At 33.7% G+C, this 22124-nt stretch overlaps 2 protein-coding genes across 6 annotated transcripts in view; both read left to right on the forward strand.

Annotated features, from left to right (window-relative positions):
- Positions 1–15691, forward strand: LOC127393653 (synaptonemal complex protein 1-like). 2 transcript variants are annotated; one of them, XM_051638955.1, is made up of 7 exons: positions 1–2675; positions 3058–6250; positions 7445–7512; positions 7885–7946; positions 12305–12367; positions 13028–13090; positions 15548–15691. In XM_051638955.1, the coding sequence occupies exons 2-7, from the start codon at positions 6222–6224 to the stop codon at positions 15689–15691; spliced, it is 429 nt and encodes a 142-aa protein (XP_051494915.1). In that variant the 5' UTR covers positions 1–2675; positions 3058–6221. The 2 variants fall into 2 exon arrangements, with proteins under 2 accessions (XP_051494915.1, XP_051494914.1); XM_051638954.1 differs by lacking the exon at positions 15548–15691 and adding exons at positions 10127–10230; positions 11399–11480 and having other exon boundaries at positions 11923–14408.
- TSHB (thyroid stimulating hormone subunit beta) overlaps positions 15569–22124 on the forward strand; it is a 13183-nt gene continuing 6627 nt past the window's right edge. The window contains exons 1-7 of one of the 4 annotated variants that reach the window (XM_051638945.1): positions 15569–16417; positions 17263–17337; positions 18011–18070; positions 18209–18388; positions 19216–19359; positions 19704–19790; positions 19876–20675. In XM_051638945.1, the coding sequence (XP_051494905.1) occupies positions 16250–16417; positions 17263–17337; positions 18011–18070; positions 18209–18388; positions 19216–19359; positions 19704–19790; positions 19876–20019 (858 nt within the window). In that variant the 5' untranslated portion in view covers positions 15569–16249 and the 3' untranslated portion in view covers positions 20020–20675. The other 3 variants (XM_051638946.1, XM_051638947.1, XM_051638950.1) reach the window with 3 other exon arrangements.

Here is a 22124-nt window from a genome sequence, read left to right on the forward strand (position 1 = left end):
TTCATAGCTGTAACATTGCTAAATGCAATTCCACTTTTTTTTAGAAAAAATGTTGACGAAAATCTCTTCCTATTTCAGATACGATTTCACAGCAAGTAAAACTTTGCTCTGAGGTAGATGAAGAGGTCAGCTAAGTATAAACTCGGCTTATCTAATTTCTCAGACCCTCTTAATTTGTTCCTAAAACAGTGCCTAGAGCACTATTCAATTGGTTCAGGGCTAAAGGAAGTAGTCGAAGGGGAATAATAGTTTTGTCTCCTGTTTAAAGCTGAGTCTCTTAGTGGAGGTATTTGTCATTTCGTGAATATGACTGGAGATGAAGGTGATTTCAAAGTTGTGGGTTGTTTTTCTTTTAAGTGCCTGGGGAGTTTAAATCAGAATAAGGGTTAAGCACTTAAATATCTTTCAGAAACTGATTCTGTTGAAAGCAGAAGGATTGAAGTCAGACAGTTTTTTGGAAAATCAAAGCAGATTATCCCAATTGCCTTGTCTGGCTTTTATTTTATTTAGAAAACAATTTAGTGGAGTGGTTTCCTTAAGCATTTAATTTTTTTGTCTTTACTAATGTTTTTCTGTAGCTCAGTGAAGTTAATTGTTTTTGTGGTAGCTTCCTGTGCTTCCCAGATACGAAATGCTGTTTGCTGCAACAAAATGGAACATGTTTCTTGCAGTCCTTCTAATGATTTTCATATAACTGAAGAAGAAACTTCTTTTAGCCCTAGCAGCGATTAAAAGCAGTCAGGACTGGAGTCATAGCATGATGCAGCCAAAACAAGGATAGTGTTAGGTGATGCCATACCTAAAACAAACTGCAGAAATACTCTGTCTGCTCTACTACTCTTCCCTATCTGAACTACTGTTCAGGTACTGCCTGTACAGTGTTTTAGAGATGTTCTAAGAGCACAAGTTTGGTTGGTTTTTCTTCCTGTTTTATGAATGAGTTGACTGCAAAAACATGTTGCAGGTAGTCTTGCACCAGATATCTGAAGCTGTTTTTACTTAATTCAGCAGAATCTGTCAGATTGAGAGGGGAGGGAATGTGTGAAGAAATAGAAGGAATCTTGGCTCTACTGATAATTGCAGAAAAGCTTTTATTGTCTTTTGGTGGAGTGCAGTTATCCATGTCTTTAAGGCTATTTAGTGATGTCAATGTATCTCAAGGCAGTGAGGTATTTTTTGCTTGTGTTTCAGTCTCTTAATTGTTACATATTGTCTGTCAATACACACAGTGGATGCACAAAGATTTATAGTTTGGTTTCTGATTGTATATTAGCTTGTTACTATCTGTGGAAAAAAATATTTTTACGGTATTTGTGAGATAAATATGTATTTGAAACATAAATACATTTGAGATTAAATTGTATCACCTGTTTTAATAGACTATAGAAACAATGAATGAATTGTATTCAAAACTGTACAAAGAGGCTGAGAAGATCAAACAGTGGAAATTAACTGTAGAATCAGAATTAAAGCAGAAAGAAAGGAAACTGCAAGAAAATAGAAGGATTATTGAAGCCCAGCGTAAAGCCATTCAAGAATTGCAGGCCAGTATTGTACAATATACATTGAATATGTAAAGTAAAAAGGAAGTCCTTCCTGATTTAGCATAAATATTATTTGTACAATTAAGTATTAAAGAATGCAGCAGAGGTTGAAGAAATTTTAAACTGTTAACGTCATGACTGCAGATAAGACCTTTGGCTACATACTAGTCACCTATGGCTCTACTGTTACTAAAGGAAAAGCCATTTTTTAGTAATAGTTTACCTCTTTAACAGTGTGCATTCCATTTTTGTATGGTTTACATACTGTGGTTACTCAGAAATCTATTCAAGAGTGAATAACCTTTCATCCTCCTGGTATGTGTAAAGTATGCTCATGCATATTTCTGTTCTCAAAACATACAGGAAGTAGTGCAGTCTGCTTTATCCCAGTTTTTTATCTTGCTGGTAGTGGACAGCTTTGACTGAAATACATATTTTAGATAATTTATTAGTCCTCTTTTCTTGATGATGATTGTTAGTTTTCATTGGCTTTACTAACCTAAGTCATCTTTGATTGACTTCTGTGTTGAGAAAATAGTTCTGAGAAGGAGTGCACATGTGCAGTGTGAATGTATGTATGAATAATGTACCTGAAAATATTTCAGTTGTTGGTAAGTTACTGTTTTATTATTATGTCTTTCATACAAACAGTAAAAAAATGTCTCAGCGTGTAATATCAGATAAAAAAGATTTCTGTCTTCTGATGCAGAAAGTCACTTGCATGCAAGATTTGAAAAGTGAAAGTATTTTTTAATATACTTTTCAATAACAATGTGTTTTTGTTTGTTTCCTATGGGATTAGTTTGAAAATGAAAAACTAAGTTTAAAACTGGAAGATGAGATATGTGAAAATAAAGATCTCTTAAAAGAGTAAGTAACAGACAAATATTTTTGTGAAAATAATTAGGTTTTGTGCTGAGAACTGTATTAGTATAGGAAGTTATATATAGCTGTTAAATTCTAAAGGTCATCAGGACATTTACATTGTTACTAATTTGGTAGGTAAAATACTATGCACCTCTGTTAAAATATATTGGATGTTTTTTCCCTCTTTTAGAAACAACGTTTCAAGGCATCTGTGTAATCTACTGAAGGAGACCTGTACTCACTTTACAGAGAAGTCCACCAAATGTAAATGCTACTTAAATTTTGATTTATGAAAGTAAACATACTTCTAGCTTTCTTTAAATTCTCTAAGGAATAAAGCTATCATGTTATTCCAGATACATTCTCTGGCTATTATAAATTGTGTATGACTCTGAATCAGAATGAAATTAGAAGTAAAGCTGTAGATCTAATGCTCTGTAATGCTAAATCCAGACATTTTCTGAAGTCAGTATGATTGTTTGCTGAAAGGTTAAAAACTTGGGAAATATTTAGTTGTCTCATAATTTTTTTAGAATAAGTAAATAACTTAATTCCTTTTTAAATTTACTTCGATGTTTAAGCATAATGGCTTTGACAGCACATTTTTTCAAAAGGAAAACTTGATGGTACATTCTTACTTTGACAGATGAGCATGAAAGAGACGAAACAAGACAACTATACCTGGAACTTAATAACAATGTTGAAGTAAGTGACAACTTGTTAAAAGGCTCACGTGATATCAGTTGAGATATGAATGAGCTTGCAATGCTGTTTGTTAGCAGACTGTAAATGTAAGTCTTTATTACTCAAAATACTTAGTTTTGCATGAACTTCTATATTTAATGTTATTTTTAGAGAATGATAATGGCATTTGAAGAGCTTCGTGTGCAAGCAGAGAATGCCAGATTGGAAATGTCCTTCAAGTGTGAGAATTCTGTTAATTGTGTTTATGCTGTGGGCTTTACAAGTTTATACCTTCATTGCATGTAGTTTCAGGCCAAAAGATATGAAGTGTTAGAATGGGGAACTGTTAACACTGACAGGCTGGACCCTCTTTTATTCATGCTGCCTGTTATTAAATGCCTGGACTTTTTTTTTCCACAGGATCATATTTGGATGATTATTTTGGAAATAGTTACTTGAAATCTGAAGTACAGTCTAGTGATCACTACTAATTTTATGTAGTTGGTTTATGAAAATAATTAACTGGTGCATAGCTACGGAAATTTTAATTACATATTTGCTTTATTTATGCTACTGTGTGTGTTTATTCTTTACATGTGCATTTCTGTTACTTCCTTGTAACAAACAATAATTAGAATAATGGACTAATTCTCTGGAAAGCTGGTACAAAAACTAGTCTGGTTAGAAAATAATTTTAAACATGACCTCAACAATTGCTCTTTAGGAGACAAATGGTACAGGTGTACAGTTATAATGATCTTAAACTGAAAATTGTGTTTAACCTGAAGTATAGTTTAGCTAGTATATTAACTGTGGATATTGCTGTATCTCAAAAGTAAAAGAAGAAGCAGAAAAAATGGACAAGTTTGAAAAAGAATGCAAACTGGAAGTCAGTATGAAGGAAAAGCAGGTTAGCTTAGTTTTACAATCTTAATATGTACAGCTCTGTTCTTGAAACACGCCTTGCAAATATTTGAACTCCATTTTGCTTTATATCAAATGAAAATAATTACTTTAAAAGTAATTGGTTGTAAAATATTTGTATTTTGGAGGGATGGAAGATAATATTGTAAATAACCTTTTGATGGTATGTTCCTTATGTGTATTTACTAAAATGTGAAATAGGCTGCTGTATTGTAAAAAGGGACATCTTAGTGACAGGATTTAAAAGCATCATGTAAATGCTGAATACTCTTCCTGTTCTCTACACATATGCTGCCTTTGGAAGAGTGGTTTGTGCAGAAGCATAAAATTAGCAAAAGCAGCCATCACTTCTCATAGCTAGGAATGCTATAGTTCATATCTGGTAAGAAATAAGGTGGGAAAAAGGATTATAATACATATTAGACTCTAGGCTGGTAAGAGAGTTTGGGAATCTGAGATTTGCATGTTTTTTGTAGTGGGGATGAGGTAGCCATGATGGAAGACCAACTAAGCTGAAGTTTGTAAGCAGGAGTCTTGAGAAGCAGAGCATCTCTCTGTATTGGGGGAGGTCAGGAGTTGCTTTTTCTGAGGATGGATGTGATGTTGCAAGGAGTGTATCTGGGCATCAGTAGAAAGGACAAAAATAATAGCTGAAGCCATGTTTAAGTCAGATTCTGCTAACTTTAGTGATGTTCCAGTCTGTTGGAATTGATGTTTTGATTTTGAACTGAACAGCTTTTTCATAGAGAAATATAAGTTGATCAATATTTGGCTAATACCTTTTTTAACTTGAATGACAGCCATATGTATGTTAATGATACACAATGCACAAATGAAAATGTCCTTTTTTTCTAGACTTAATTATGATAGTTTTGTTAGATTTCAGTTCTTACCATACAGAATGATGAAAAAGATGATATAATAAGAGACATCAAGACTCAGCTGCATGAATCAAAAAATAAGATTGCTGACTTAGAAGAAGCAAAAAGTAAGAGGTCTCTTTGCTATGTTAAAATATATTATTGGTTATGGAAGTGTAGGAAACAGGATCATGATCATTTTAGCCTGTTACTAGCGGGCAGCAGAATTTCAGGGCCTTGCAGGCCATATTTTCATTTGAACAGAAGATGCTGATGTGGCATCAGGGCTGGTAGTGTAATCTGCATATGTATTAAAGTTAGGCCCTTACTTCAAAACAAAGATTTTCTTCAGGCTTAAGCTTTACCCTCTTTTTGTGTTGATGTGACAGCTTCATTGTGAGGGATTTTTCTTTTACTCTTCAATAAACTCTCTTGTGAACATGTAAAGGTACCATATACCCTGTTGTTCCTTTTTGTAACAGAACTTAATTTTACCAGGACACTGGATAACCCTGCCCCTGTTCTGGATATTTTTCCCATTTCAGTTGGACTTGTATGGGAAACATGGCATGATAATAATTGTTTTTCCTAGTTATTGGATTGATTGGTTTCAAACCAAGCTAGTGAAGGGTCTTCAAAGTATAGTATTTATTCAATACTCTATAAATAGTAGTCTTGTTCTGACATATTTTCACATCTTTGCCAAATAACTCTCCCCAGATGTTAAGCTTTTAAATATCATTTGCAAATAGCCAAAGGATTGACTGGGATTGGAAATATAACTGTTTTGAAAGAGCTCTTTTTTAAGGCTCAATCAGTGAGAGCTTTTGAAGATTGCAAGGGGAAAATACATTGCTTGAATTTTGCAAATTTACAGTAAGGTGCCACTGAAGAAACATTTCAGACCTTGATTTTCAGTATTTATAAGCCATTTATATTACAAAATAACTATCGTATATAAGTACTTTTGTTCTTTATGACTGAGGCAATTTTCAGCCTCCCGTGAGGAGTGGTGAGGTAGGTTTTAGTATTGTTTTTGTGCCAGATACATGCGACTACATTGTGTTAAATTTTATAAATATATCTAGTACTACATTTTGTTATGCTGTTACTAAGTGGATAATCATCTTGGAGGCTTTTTCCTTAACAATGACATGAATACATCATGTAACTCGATTAAGTTGTAGGAATGTGTATATCTGCAAAATAGAAATGCAAGCATTTTCTAGTAAATATCCTATTTTTAAAAAATGTAAGCAAATATCTTTTTGCTTAGGAAATGAAGGAGAAATATTAAAGGCATCTCAGATCAATCAAGAACATTTGAGGGCAGAACTGGAAGATGCCAAAGTTTCATTGCAAAAAACAGAGGTACAGCTTGCTTACAATATTCTAGTATAAGTAGATTAGACAAGTAATTGCATAAATTGTTACTGATGTTTTAGATATGAAGCAATTGTATCTATTTGTTGCAAAAAAAGTTTAGAAATTATATAATTTTTGTAGGTTACTCAAAAGAGCTTAGAAACAGAATTGCAGACTACAGTGAAAGCATTAATTCAGGTCACTGGAGAAAAAGAAGCACAGGTGGAAGAATGTAAAAAAATTAAGGCATTGCATGCATCCCTGAGAGAGGAGTTTGAGACTTCTATTTCCAATTTAAAAAGCTTGCTACAAAAAGAGCAAAATAGGTAAATTAAACACTAAATTCAAAGAATGGTCTTACAAGTAAAATACTAGATTACTGAGCTGCTGGGTATAAATCTTAAACTTTGTGTTATCTTTTTTTGTAATCGCTAATAACTTTTAAAAAGGCCTTCACCTCTCTGGCCATGTGAATTATTAGCACTTGAAGATAGTTATGCTTTTTGTGTGGATGCAGCTCTTACCTAAGAGCGCAGCAATCTCATCTAGTACTTGATAGTTCATTATTAATGCAACATCTAGGGAGGAAGATAATTCTTCCGTATGTGATGATAGTACTGTTTATTGCCAATGCCTATTATTACTGTATTTCAGGTTTTCTGTAGTTTCATAAAGTAAGAAATTGCCAAAGAAACTGATAGCAACTAAAATCAAGCTTTCTAAAAATAACAGAGCACTAGAGGTATATTTTATATACATATCACAGCTGAGTTTTTAATTAAGGTATTTAGTTAAGGCATTAAGGTGTTTTCTAAGTAGCTGCAGTTAATGACAAATCCAAGAGCAAAGGGATATGAAACTGAAATTTTTTTGGACACTAGTCTAAATGCAGATAATTTAATTTTTTCATTTGTGCGGTGTGATATTTGTCTATAATAAAGCATTTTTTTTTCTCCCTCACTCCCCTGACATTTATAGTTCTAGCAAAAAGTACAGGTTTACATATGTATATATGTCTGCTGTGATTAAGTTATCAAAGTGAAACTTGATACATGTTACAGGCAGATATATTACCTGCCTGTTGAAAGGCAAATGTTCTTAAAATGCTTGTGGTAGTAAGACTTTGTCTTATTGTCCTTTAAGCTTCAAGTGCAATGCTTTGGACTGTACAGTTTATTTTTTTAATTACAATTTTCTTAGATTGGAGGAATATGAAGATGAATCAAAGCTACTTACCTTGGAGCTCAAAAAAAAGTCTGCTGAACTGGGTAAGATATATAGAAATAGAATGGAATTTTTTTCTGGAAAAATGCAGGTGAGTCAGTACTTGGAGACTGTTCCTTTGTAAACATTCTTGCGGTCCATGGTTCATTTGAATCCCTGATTGTGAAAAAGCATTATAGGCTATGAATTTTATTTAATACAAATTATTAGTTTATCTTCAGAAATATACTTGCTGTGTCTTTCTGAATCACTTTTTCAACTCTACATTTATATTGTCATAATTTGGAGTTTATAGCTTCACACTTTCTGAACTTAATCCAGCAATTATGAAAATCTGATACTGCAAAGGGATGTGTTATACTGCCTGTTAAATACATTAAATTATTTCTGTTTAATTAATTTTACATGTGCTGTAGAAGAGATGACTAAACTAAAACGTGACAAAGAAATGCAACTTGAAGAGCTGTCAGAAACACTGGTAAATGTTTATTAGTCTTACGGCATTTACTTTTCATATGAAGTACTTCTTGCTCTTTAAGTATCTTAAATGCTATGTAGAAGCACTGTCTAATCTGCCTCAATATTGTAAGAAATTTTCTTTCCTATTGTTTAGACAACTTCAGTGTTGTTGTTTTTTTTGTGTTTTTTTTCTTTTTGTGAAGGACTTGATTCTTTCCACTGTCGTCTTCTGCTTTGTTTTGGTTTTCCTTGTCAATATTTCTGGTTATTTCCTTCTTCATTCACAGCTATTCAAATGCAACTCCCTAAGCATGTAAAGATTTCCCATTTTTAGTTATGCCTAGTACTCTATCCTCATTCTGAAAAGTACTTTCTAAAAAATAATTCTTGTGATAAACATTAGCTCAAATCTTGTGAGCACTACATATATCATATTTAAGGCTAAGGGATAGTCTAATTTTATACAGTAAAGGTAATTCCTCAAGTGGCTCCCTTTCTTCGTAATAATCTTCTAAAAATGAAGCATTATAAAGGCTTACCTAATTTTGTTGTTTAAATGATAACCAAAACTGTGACACCACCCAGAATAGTCAGTGGAGCTTGTGAAAAGGTTGTGTGAGAAAATGAGGAAAATAATAAGGAATTCCATGGGTTTACTGCTTCACAAATCTGTTAATATTTTGCTGTTTGTAGGGTTTTAGTTATGGTGAGGTGTCCTCCATACTGCAGCATTTATAAGGTATTGTGTGCTGTGTTCATGCATGGCCCTTTTCAGAGAAAACATTTAAGAGCCTGTAACCCTGTTACAACAGGGTTGTGACACCCCATTCCATGTACTCCTGTTGTACGGGTGGTTCTTTTCTTACAGGGAAGTTTCCTGAGGTAGACCTCTGGTCTCAGTGAACCCTACTGGCTGTGACACAGGCCTATTTTCTGTTACAGAAGTCTTAAGCTATATGAAGTAGACTTTAAATATAGGCTTATTTTAGTTTTGCTCTTGTATTTACAAGTCTAACAAGAAACTGCATCAGCTAAAGTAAAACTGAAACTAGGTTTGTACTTTGCCATATATGTATTTTGTTCCTTACGTACACTGAATTTTCTAAACTGAGTTTCACTGATGTTCTTAAGCAGGGAAAGATTGAAGGACTTTTAGTGGAGAAGAAAGATCTTGAGGCTACTATAGAAAATTTTCAGGAGAGAGAAAAAGAAATGAAGAATGTTCTTCAAGTTAGAGAGGTCTGAATAAAGCATGACAGTAATATATTTTATAAATAGATAAGTTACATGTTATCACTTGCATATAAGACCATGAGAAGTATCACATAGTTAGACTAGTGCTCCACCCAGTGCACTGCTCTGCTCATGACAATGACAGCAGAAGACTTATCTATGGCCCGTTGCCCTTTCCTGCAGTAGCTGTATTAAGGATATTTGAGGACACATCCTTGTCATTTGTTCATGCTCACTCGTGTAATTTTTTGAACCTCCTTACATTATCTGCCTCCAAAGCCTTTTGTGATAAGAAATTCCAAAAGTTCATTATGTCCTGTGCTTAAAAACTGAATTAGAATTTAAAATCTGATTTTTATAATAAAATTGTGAAATCTATTATGATGACTCTCTCTCCTGCCTTCCTTTTTTCCCATCAACTGCCTGCCAGTGCCAGTGGTATAAGTGTATCACCAATTACTTCGGAGAAAATGTAATTGAAAGTGTGTGTGTATATATATATTATAAACTACATTACATCACAAGGCTTGCCTTATCTTGTAATGGCAGCAAATTTGAAGGAGTTTTGCTTTTGTTTTGGAAAGCATCGAAAATATGTGCTTATTCTATCACATAGTATTAGAATTGTGATTTTTCTGAAAAATATATTTAATTTAGGTGAATGCAGAAGCTTATCATATCTGAAGCAAATGTATTGAAAATAGTCTCCAAGGACAGCTAATTTTGTCACTAATTTTGCAGACTAGCTAGGCTTAAAATAGGGGACACATTTAGTGTTTGTATTAGAGTTCAATATCTCAACTACTGTCACATCACACCAGACATGTAAAGATACAGTCTGGCTAATTTATAGCATGTATGTATTTTTGTTTCATCTTAAAACTTTGTTGTCAGTTCATTTCTGATAGCTTTCAGGACTTGCAGTTTACATATGTATACTCAAACCACTTTATTTTTCTTCTGCAGAAAGAAATCCATGATTTGAAAGTACAGCTGACTAGTACAGATGAAAAGGAACAAAATTATTTAAAACAGCTTATGACACTGAATACAGATCTTGAACGAGAAATGTATGATAATTTTTGAAAATATAGTATTTAACTTTTTGTTACACAGAAGTTACTTTTAATATACAATGAAATTAATTTTTCTAATGAAAATTTTGAACCTCTGCACACAGTATGACATCTGTTAGGTATTCGTAAATTGCATTTTCAATATTTGTATGTAATTCTTGCATGTCTCTGACTTAGTTGGATTACCATGAGGAGAAAGTTTCTGAATTAATTGTTTTAAATTAGGCTAAAGAATGGACAACTAACAGTGCATATTGATAAGCTTTTGTTAGAAAAAGAGCAAATGCTGCAAGAGAAAAGTGGTATGGCTACAGAACTCAAGAAACTGCAAGAAAGTAATGAGGCAAGTTGTAAACTTCAAGCTGTTTTTAAGGGAAAACATGAAATTTCAAATACAAATCATATTTGGTAGACTGCAACATAACAAGGTTCAGTAAAGTATCTGAAGTATTTTTTGTGCTTAAAATATAAAGGAAGTACAGTTACCTTTGAGTGCTTAAGATGTATACATTTTTTAAGATATCACTTTTATATTTATTTTAGTTTTACGGCTCTTTATTTAGGATAGTAGAAAACAGGAAGAAAATATAAAGCAGTTAGTTAAAAACCTGGAAGAAACAAATGGCCAGCTAAGGCAAGTGAAAACAAATATTAATATACAATACTAATTAGTTTCTATAAATTAGTGTTACCTATTGCTACAGTAAGAATTTTTGCCATAGCTTTGTATTACATATAGCTATGCTGTTCCGCATTAACAACTTAGGTGCAAAGAAAATGAAAGTAGAAGTTAAAGGTTATGGATTAAATATGAAAAGGTGAAACTGGTTACATGTTACTCTGAAGTAATCTCTGTACCACAAATCAAACAGACAGGCAACCTTCAATGTTTCATGGATGCATTATGGTACTATAGATTAGAATATATTTTACTCAGGTAAGGGGACCATCTTTCCATACTTACAAAAAGTATGTACAGGTCAGACATTAACTTACTAGTCACTTTGCATTATTTTAGGAATGTATTCATTGAACAGCTTATGAAATTCTCATCTACATTAACAGATTTTTTAGAAAATGAAGGATGGGTTTATTTAGCAGTAGTGAAAGGAAGTCAGTTACTAAGGAAATATTTACAAATGCATGTTAATTTCATATTTAGAAATGAACTCGAGTCTTTGAAGCAGAAGATGGCAAAGAAAGGTGAAGAGATTAAAAGTAAACTGGATGAAAGAGAAGAAAATGTATGCCATATCATGTGCTTTATCATGAAATTATATAACATAGGACAAAATCTAAATGTAAAACTTTTGGGTTTTTTGCTGAAATCTACTTAGAGATGTAGTCTGTTAAAGAGGCTTTCTTGTCTCAGTGCTACTACCAATTGAATCAACATATGTATACATGGTGTGCCTTTTAATTTTAAAAGACAAGGACCTTCAGTGTATCGTTTACTCTTTACATGGAGGCTTAACATTTGTTAAATTTGAGGCAAAGAGAACCTGTTTTATATTGCCATATATCCACTTAGTGATGGATGGGGTATGGATTAGCTTTCAATATGTGATATGAGGCTTAATCTGTTCAAGTATTTTACTTAGTGTATTTTCAAAGTATGCCTTTTTTAACATCATAGTAGATTTCAAAATTTTATGATAGAAGTCAAATATAAAATTATAATTCCAGGCTAAGAGTATTGAAAATGAAATGTCAAGAAAGGATAAACAGTTGAAGATTCTAGAAAATAAGGTATACAATTTTTTTCATGTATTGTAGAAACTTCATTCAAGATTATTTTTTAAATTGTGAAGGTACTTTTTATTCTTCCTAAACTCTGGAACCACTGAGGAACTTCTTCACTGCTATTGTTGATGATAATTTGGCCAGCAAAGTTTTTGTAGTTCTTTATGGTTAAAACACCACTTATTCTAACATGTTAGCATATGTTTCAGTCCTATTGAATTAACCAGACTTGTGCAAATGCATGCTTAAGAATGTTGACAGTAATCTCTTAACACAGTCATTTTTTAGGAGTTAATTGACTAATGCTTGAAACATCTCTTCTTAGTTCAATAATTTAAAGAAACAGGTGGAAAATAAAACCAAATGCATTGAAGAGTTGCAACAGGAGGTATGTACAGTTCTTAAACATCACGTATTGATAAAAGAAGTAACTGTTACCACAAAGTACCATTTCAACAGTTTTGCTTGCTGATACCTTTAGATATACCTGTGTCATTTATAATACTCCTTTCTTATCCTAAGTCTGAGAAGATTAAGGAGTCAACTTTAGAACTACTTGATTTGTGAAATTATCCTTACTTTTGAAAATGCAATTAAATATATTTAAGAAATTTTTGCTATTTACATTTAGTATATGGTATTGATATACATGAAGTAATGACCTATCTCAGGTACCAAGAGTAGAAAAGATTTGTGCCTTAGGACAAATAGTTAATAACTGTACTGCAAAGATACATAACTTGTATTTTTTGTCATGACATATGCACATTTTTTGTCAGCAGCATCTGAGTTTTTCTTCCCATTCTGCACCCTCATTATTCTCTGTTGTTGCCCATGAGAAATCTTTCATAAGGTCATGAAGTAACAGTATTATTAAAGTAAGTTGAGCACTCTTTTTGTTTGGATAATTGATCTGGAAGCTGAACTGCACAACAAAAATAGTTACTGGCTTGCTGAAAGCTGGAATTCTGAAGGTTCTGATGTTATTTCATTACATAATTCTATTAACTTATTAAAGTATAGTGTTTCTTTTACTTTCTTTTAACAGAATAGGGTACTGAAAAAGAAAATTACTGCAGAAAGCAAGAAAACCAGTATTTATGAAGGGAAGGTATGTTTAAATAACTAGATGTACAAGATATGAGGGGAAAGCAGACTCAATGTTTTAAATCCCAGTGTAACTGAAGAGAATGTTAAGCACGTTCTTAATTGTTTTATGGATCTGCAATACAGATTTTACAGGAATGATCCCATCATTTTTTGGAAGATGCTTTCATTTTTAATCACTGGACACTGACTGGGCTATCAGACATTTGTAAGAGGAGGCCATCACACCTCAAAGAATTACGTTCCTAAATCAGTCCCTTTTTTGATGATTGCTAGTGTACTGAACATTATTCAGTAATGCCACCCTATTGAAATAGCAGAGTAATTAAAAGAAATAAATATACCATTCACTCTTACTGTGCAGTGGAAAATCCCTAATTAGAATATTGTGTCCAACTGTGGGTATCACGCTTCAAGAAAGATGTAGACTGTTTTGATGGTATTATGAGAAACTTGAAAGGAAAAGTTAAAACCACCATGCACACTTGGAGGAAAACATACCATAAACCAATTAAAATCTTAAATTGCTTGGCTAGAGAGGGAATAAAATCTCTTATGTGTATCTTTTTTCTAATAATTCACAGCATTTGGGGTGACTGCTTAGGAATAGAATCTTCCTATTTGTTTCATACCAAATTCTCTTTAATGTTGTCAGCTAAAAGGAAATAATATTTTGATAACTAAATAAAAATTTGAAAAGAAACTTTCTAGACAAACTGTTTCCTTAACTCCTAATTGAAAAAAAAAAAGTTTTAATAGTAAATGAAGTTGTACTGCTAAGTCTTAGGAGACCTATAGGTTATGGTTCATTTTTTTACCTTGCATTCCATGCCAGCAATACTAAAAATATTTCTTTTGTACGGAAGGCAGAATAGTGTCAGATTGCTAATGGATGATTCCCTTATATTGGAATAATTGTGATTGACCAGCCTCTAGCTTTAGGACTGTTATTGACTGGGGTCCTCAAAACTGCCATGGGCAGTCTTTCCTGTTGTGGTGTTGCCACTGTTGCTGAGTATTTCCTAACTCACTTTAGGCCAAAGTTAAACTCTTTATGAAAAAAGCTGAACATTAAATAAGAAACAGTTCAGTCATATACCTGAAAATAAGAGTGGTTCTGATTGAAAATAAAAGGTTAAAAAAAAAAAAATTGGCATATTTATTTCTAAACAAATAACACCAATAATTCTGCATTCTCAAAAGGTGAATAAATTACAGTTAGAGATGGAAAATATGAACAAGCAACATAAGGAAGCAGTTGACATCTATAAAAAAGAGATTGAAACAAAAAATGTAAATGAAAATAAACTTATTGAAGAGGTGAGAGCTGTTAATTTTTATTTTAAATTTTAATTATTTTTTAATGTATGATGATTTTCTGAAACTATCGTCAGAGTCCTTACTCTTTAACAGTGGTCTTATCAACATAATGGAACATCTTGTATATGTATGTGAGTAAAGCTTTAGTACAGTAGAACCTTAAGTTGAAGTATTAAAGCATGTCTTTAAAAATAAGAACCCAGTTAACATTATTTTTGTGAAGATGCTGTTCACATACATGCTATTCTTGGTGTAAGTAGTAAGTACAGCAGAAGCAAATTAGATTATCCCTTTTCCCATAGTAGTATTTTCTTACTCATACTTTTTTAATGGTAGTATCAAAAAATGTTAGGGCAGAGTACTTGAAATGGCCCTGTGGTTCAAAATGACACTCGTTTGCCATGGAGGAATGGACATACTTTTACTTCCATCTGGAATTTGGTTCTCCTGATCTGATCCCTAGCTGCTTGGACAATGTCTGTCATCCTCCTAGGGTACCGACCCTTGCTTCCACCCTCTGTATGCTTCCTTCTTAAGTCTGAGATTTTCTAGAAGTTGCTTGCTGATCCACGCCAGCCTCGTGGAGTCTACCTGACTTTCTTTTAGCTGGAATGCATTGCTCTTAGGCCTGGAGAAGGAGATCCTTAAATATCAGCCAGCTTTTCCTGGGCCCCTCTTCCCTCCAGGATGTTATCCTATGACACTCACTCAAGTAGATCCCTGAAGAGGCTGAAATCTGCCCTCCTGAAGTATAAGGGTAGTAAGCTTACTGTGGGACCTCCTTGCTGCCCTAAGGATCTTGAGCTCCACATTTCATGGTCATTACAACCAAGGCTGCCCTTGAGCTTAGCATCCTTCTCCAGCCCTTCCTTGTTGGTGAGAACAAGGTGCAGCATAGCATCTCTCCTTGTTGGTTCCTCAATTACTTGGAAAAGGAAGTTGTCATCAACACATTTTAGGAACTTTCTGGATTGCTTGTTTTTTGCGGACTTGTCCCTCCAACAGGTATCAGGGTGGCTGAAGTCCCCTATGAGTACCATGGTTTGTGAATGTGAAGCTTCTCCTGTCTGTCTGTAGAGTGCCTTGTCTATACTGTTCTCCTGGTCAGGTATTGTTCACGAATTAAACTTGGTACTAACAGGTAGGAAAGATGAGGTTGCTTGCTGATGAAGCAGCGATAACACAGAGAGAAACTGATATCCGGTGTCAGCACAAGATAACTGAAATGGTGGCACTTATGGAAAAACACAAGGTAAGAGGTTTTACTGATTTCTGGGGTTTGTAATGTGTGATACTATGTTAAGTAAAATCCTTTCAAAAGCAGAATATTACAAATTACAAAGCAAAACTTCATATAAGACCTACGTCTAGGAAAATGGAGGTGGACACATGACTTTTCATCATGTAAAATAATCTTCAGATTTTTAAAACATGCCTGCTGGCAGATTGATTCCATCTATCTGAATTACTAAGTTTGGTTTTGTTGGTGTTTTTTTTTTTTAATATTCTGGCTTCCTTTGATACCATTGTAATGCAGTGTTCTTCGGTATCAGTTTGGGCCTCTTTTTGGGATGAGATTCTGTAGTGACCTTCAGCAGTTTAACTTAACATTTTAATATACATTCCTTATTACTCTGTTTTGCAATATATTTAGTAGGTACTATTAATAAAAATTATATAGCTAGCTTTTCTGTGCTGGAACATGTACTGCTGCCTAGAGATGAAGCATTCTCTGTCAGCCCACAAAATAATACTCTGCCTTCCCTGTTTTACAGTTTCTGCTGAAGCATCAATGTTTGTTCATTGTGCTTTGTGAATCTTCTGAAGATTTTATTTGAAGAGAATGAGTGCTATTTTAAGACTAGGTAGATCTACAATTCTAACATTGTCACGTTTTGAGTTTGTTTTTTTAACACAGCATGAATATGATAAAATGGTTGAAGAAAAAGACACAGAGTTAAAACTTTACAAAATAAAAGAACAGGAGCAGTTATCATCAAAAAGATCAATGGTAAGGTGTACTCTTCAGCACAAAAAAAACAAAAAATGGAGGGGCTATTGTCCTTCACGTGTAATTTTGTTGTATATTAGATTTCTTCCTATTTAACCCTTGTTGGGGGGTTAAGTGTCTGTTTTTGTGGGACTGAACAGTAAAGATCAACCCACTAATTTCTGTTTAATGTTACTTTATTATGTGTATTTTAAAAATGCCAGATGCTTCTAAAAATAAAACTTGAGTAGCTGTGTTTTCTGACTTTTCTTGATAGTGCATCACATTCTAACCCTGCTGTCTGAATAGGAGAGTTTTGTATTAAATGGTTGGATTCTACCCCCTGTTCTTACATGTGTTTTAAGTTCTTACTTTCAACAGTTCTAGTCAAGTATGTGTTTCTTAGTACTTCAATTTTTAAAACAAACTAAAACAAAACTTCAGGTCTAGAGTTGCGCTTTTTTTTCTTTCTGGGGCAACTTAGCTTTAAGAAATGTTCTGAGAGCCAACATCCCCTCAGAACTTTTATGAAAGTGTAATATTCTAAGGCATCTACTTACAATGCAGACCTTTTTTTCAGTTAGATTTTTTGGTAGAATGATGTGTGAGGCAAATCTACATGTTTTTGTTATTCTTAAAAAAAATTATTTGGTAACTGCTTCTTTGATTCTTTGTTATTCTAGTGATAGAAGCTTTTTGAAAATTAATTTTAGATACCTCTTGGCCTGCTAACTTTATGGATAAGCTAGCTCTATTGAACAAATGGAATTTTCTTTCATAACGAGTATCCTTATTACTGTCTCATTTGAAGTATTTTCTTTTTTCCAGGTTAAGCATACTTAACCCTATCCTTTAATTGTTTTTAGGAAAGTGAACTGTCATGTTTGAAAAGCGAACTGACATCCTTGAAGGAACAACTTAAAGCAGAAATTGAAGAGAAGGTATTTTTTTAATTAAATGTTGCAGTGTGTGTGATGTGCTTTGCCTGGTCTTATGCACTATAATGGTGACAGCTGTGAAGCTTTTGGTTCTAGGTCTTGTTCTCTTGCTCTCACTTACTCTCAGACTTCAAGAGCTTGATGCTCTCTGAGGTCGTTATTTCATTTCTGGTGGTAGTGAACATTTGCATTACTACTTAATTGCCAAGTATGAGAAGCAGGGACAAACTGAAACCCTGTGAAGAACTATGCAAGCTTGCAAGGATGATGTCAGGAAAGCCAATCTGAAGGTAAAACTGACAAGGAAGGGCAATAAGGCTTCTATGGGACCTGCTGCTCAATGTGCAGGAGTTCTGATGACAGGACAAAGAAAAGGCTGTGGTACTTAATGGGATCTGGAAAGTCTGGAGAAAGGAACTTAGCTTTGGTGGAGGAGGATCAGGTCAGGGAATCTTTTCTCATTAAAAAGGGATGGTATGTAGGTTTCTTAGCAGAGACAGGAGAAGTTGTGAAGTTGTTTTCTGAATGCTGCAGTTTTACTAAATCTGTGTCATGTATTTGTGTGAACTTTGTAATGGAGTATGACTGTGGATGGTGTTGTGTAATTGCACCAAGATGATTTTCAACAACTGAATAAACATAAAATATTTACTTTCTATTATATAAATCTTCTTAGGAGAATCCTGCAGAAGAACACCCCCCAAATATAGTTCCTGAATATGAAAAGAAGCACAAGGTAGCTTTAATCTTATTATTACCAATTTATAAAATTAATGTTTATACATAAGTAATCTAACTGAATTTCCATTATAAATTACGTACACTTGACAAAAGACATGGAAATGCTTTTAATGTAAACCTTTTTTAATTTTAGAAAATACAGACAAATTTTTTGGAGACTACTAAGCCTGATTTAGATTTGGACTGTACATCTATTAATGTAAAAAATAAAAAGTCTCCCAATGATATTCCTGTAAAAGTTAACATGATGGAAAAGAAAAAAATGCCACCTTCAGTATCTGCAAAAAGCCCGTTGTGTAGTCCATCATTAAAGGTTTGTAACTCATAACAGTGAATTGGTCTTGTTTTATTTTTATGACTATTTCTTACTTCTCTGTTGATAAGCTCATCTGTTTAGTGTTGTGATAAGCATGGATTTAAAAGGCAGATAGCTGCAAAAAAGGAAAGTATTCCATAGCAATATTAGAAAGCAGTTTGTGTAAGGGCTCCCTCCGTGTGTCATTTTTCTTGCTTGGTTACTTAATTTGTCTGGTATCATTGATCAGCAACAATTCCTGTCCTAGAGGGAATGTGAATTTAATAATGGCTCCAGTTCTTTTACTTAGTTTTAAAAGAAAAATGTTACCTGTTTGTAGAGAAATTGCTTGTGTGGCTGTGAAAATTATCAAAGTATTCCTGTCTGCTTCATCATAACTAAAACCTATGCTTCTACTCTGTCAGAAGCTCATGTGACATTTCTGTGTTAGTAACAGAAACGTCTACCACTTTTGTTATCCTTTCTAAAACAGGATTGCAATGTTTCTGAGAAGTTTAACTTCTGGTGAAATAACTATTTAAGTAGAAACAATATTGCTCTTAATACAACTATCAGTGTCTTTTCAGAAAGCTTTTTTCTGCAGTTTTGTTTTCTTAAATGTTGGTTATAGTTTGCATGTAGTGACTACAGTTCAGAATAACCTGAATTTCTGCAGGTAAGCATGAAGAAGGTAGATACAGTGTGGCATGGAACTCAGTGCTTCCACAGCATCTCTCTGCTGTCTTCCTGGAGACTCAGTCTGTAAACAGGGTTATGAATTTGGTTTTAGATTCTTTAATTGCCACTGAACATGTAATTCTAAACGCCATCTTTTTTTCTCCCAGACATATATTATCAAGACCCCTCCAATACATAAACTGCAGAGTGAAGGCACAAATCTGCCTTCAGAACAGGGCATGAGGAAAAAGCCAAAAGTTCTTCTACAGCTGGATGCTCATTCAGATAGCTCTGAACACAGTGACCTCCTGGTAAAAATCAGAGAACAAATAGTGAACTTAGCAGCATGCAAAAAGGACTGCTATATCTAAGAATGTATATAAAGAATGTGGGGTTCTGATTCCAAGACAATGTGTATATTTTTAATTTAATTTTTTCCCTGGAGTTGTATTTATATGTACATAATGAGTAATTACATGACAGAGTACGACTATACAAAAGTACATACTGTCGTAATGATTTTTACATTGTTTTTATTGACCAGCTGAGGCTTCTTAGTCACGTCTCAAATTTTTATTTCATACTCAAATGCTCCTGGGGGAAAGAAAATGTATTTTTAATGTAGTGTAATTAACTCTTTTATTTTTTATTTAAGAGCATAGTCTCAGAGGAAGAAATGTTTAAAGCATTGTACAAAGATTATCCTCAAGTTTCACAACTATATGCTGTGACACCAAAAAAGGTACTTTAGCTTTTCTCCAGATCAAAATGAACAGTTAAATCAAATTGGTTATAGAACTAATGGATAGCTTTATTTTTCTTTTTAGAAACCAACTACATCAAATGCAAAAAGTCCAGGCTCTGCACTGAAACTTAGAACCATGAGAAAAATGCGAGAGGCTGGATGGACTGAAGTTTCTAAAATGGACAGGAAAAGAAAAATTAAAGAAGCTGAAAAGCTCTTTACTTAAAATTTAAAAAACTACTAATGCCTTAGTGTGATTTGGTTAATGCAACCACAGTGGTGGTGTTCTTTCCCAGTTAGTATGTTGTTGCATTTTTCTGTCATACTCAGTTTCAATACTATGTTAATTTCCTTTATATACAAACTTTATAGATGCATAACTACATCAACCTACAGAGTATTTTCTGTTTCATTCCCTATGCTATAAAAAGACAGGAGACAAATTAGCCTAATTTTTAAAATTAGAAATAAGTATAACTGCATAGAAATCTGTTTCAAAAAGAAGAAAGTCTGGCGATAGAAATACTGGTTTTATATAAATTCAGTTTTGTTCCTTTAAATTTCCTTTATTTTTCTTAATACATAATTCACAAAAGGATATTTAGTGAAAGAAATACTGAGGCTGTTAAAATGAATGCACTTTTACCTGAAGTCATCTTGGTTTTTTGCTAATTTAAAATGTTGTCAGAATTGTCTTTTGAGAGTATTTTCAGTAGCTACTCTTTCAGTATGTTAAAACAGTTAAAACTGCATTTTAAATTGAATTTTCAAGAAAATTACTTTGGTTTAAAAAATATTTCACCTTTATAAGGAATAAAATGTGCACACATTTACATATTGTTAAAGCAAATGTTAGTATGTCATTAAATAGTTTATCTGAAACATGAAGTGTGGAACTGTTGTTGCTTTATGTATTACAACACAGATGTAGATCAGCAGGCAGCCTTCTGAAGTACTAATGGCTTCTGCCATGTAAGTGTAAGAATAGCTTAGAATATATTTCTGCATTAAACCCACATTTTCCCATCTTTTTAAAAACAGAATGTAACCACTGCCAGAATTTAAAACTACACTACCAGGTTAGCATCTGCAACCAATTCTCCAGGTACATTGTAATTGTCACTTGATGCTACTGACAGTAATTTCCTAAAAGTATTAATATATTGTTTAAAGGCTGCAGGAGCAGAAAGTGCAAAATAGAAGGTAGAAAATCAGAACAGACCTTAAGAAAATCACACTTTTGGGACTCACCCAAGCTGACAAATGCAGGAGTATGTGGACTTGCAGACAGTGTTAAGTAACAGACCCAAAGTCTTGCTAGCAGGTTCATTCAGACTCTCCAATACCTGCCCTGAAGGGCTGGGTGACACAGGGAAATCTCCATGGAAATCAGTGAAGCTGCATTGGGGTATACCCACATGAGTGCTGACATCACCTGATTGACAGGAAGCATGAGAGGAAGGAGCAGGTTTACATGTCAACAGTTGCTGATCTTCACAGTGGCTTCAAAAAGTGTTGTTTTCAAAATGGGAGACTCTACTGGGAGAATTGCTTTAAACTGTTTTTTTCCAAGCATTTGTAAGGAAGATAATAAAATACTGATTAAAAAGATGTAGTAAGAAAAATCCTCAGGTCTGTGTGATAGTTATTGTAAAGGACAACTATTTCTAAAACAGTAAAAATAATAGTCCTTTAATTTTTTTTTAACTAAAAGAATTTAGAAAAAATATGACAGGAGTTCAATGTCTCTAATAGGAAAAGAAACAGTACAAATAATAGTGTTACTCTCACAACCTTTTCTGTCCCTAGGCATTCATGTATTTAGTTTGCCTTGCTTCAGCAGGAGTGTCTTAGGGGGAATTGTTCATGAGGAAAAACAGTTGCCCCGTTCCCATCCTTACAGACACTTAAAATTTTAGTTGAAATGTTAAGAGTGGCTTCCTTTCTGGGAGAAATTAACTTTGGTGGGCTTCACAGCCTGTCAGAGCTGTGGCAGGCACTTCTTTTTCAGGTGGGCCTGCGAGATTGCCTAAGAGGAATGCATGTTGGGTAAGAACAACATCTACTAGGACTGCATATCCAAAGCCCAAAACAAGAAACAAACACACCCCGGTGTTTGTACTGAGCTTATATAACTACGATTAAGTTCTGATCCCAAAGTGAGTTATACATGCATAGTGTAAAGTCTCCATACCAGATCTTCATCAGCAAAGACCTTGTCTGATTACCTACTGACTGCTTATCAGGCTGCCAGTCAAGTCAGCAGAACAACACAACCCTTAGAAACTGCAAAGTGCGACTTTTATCTCTGTGGGTGTGGTCATTCACCCT

The sequence above is a fragment of the Apus apus genome, chromosome 23 (assembly GCF_020740795.1).
Source record: "Apus apus isolate bApuApu2 chromosome 23, bApuApu2.pri.cur, whole genome shotgun sequence".
Taxonomy (NCBI): Eukaryota; Metazoa; Chordata; class Aves; order Apodiformes; family Apodidae; genus Apus; species Apus apus.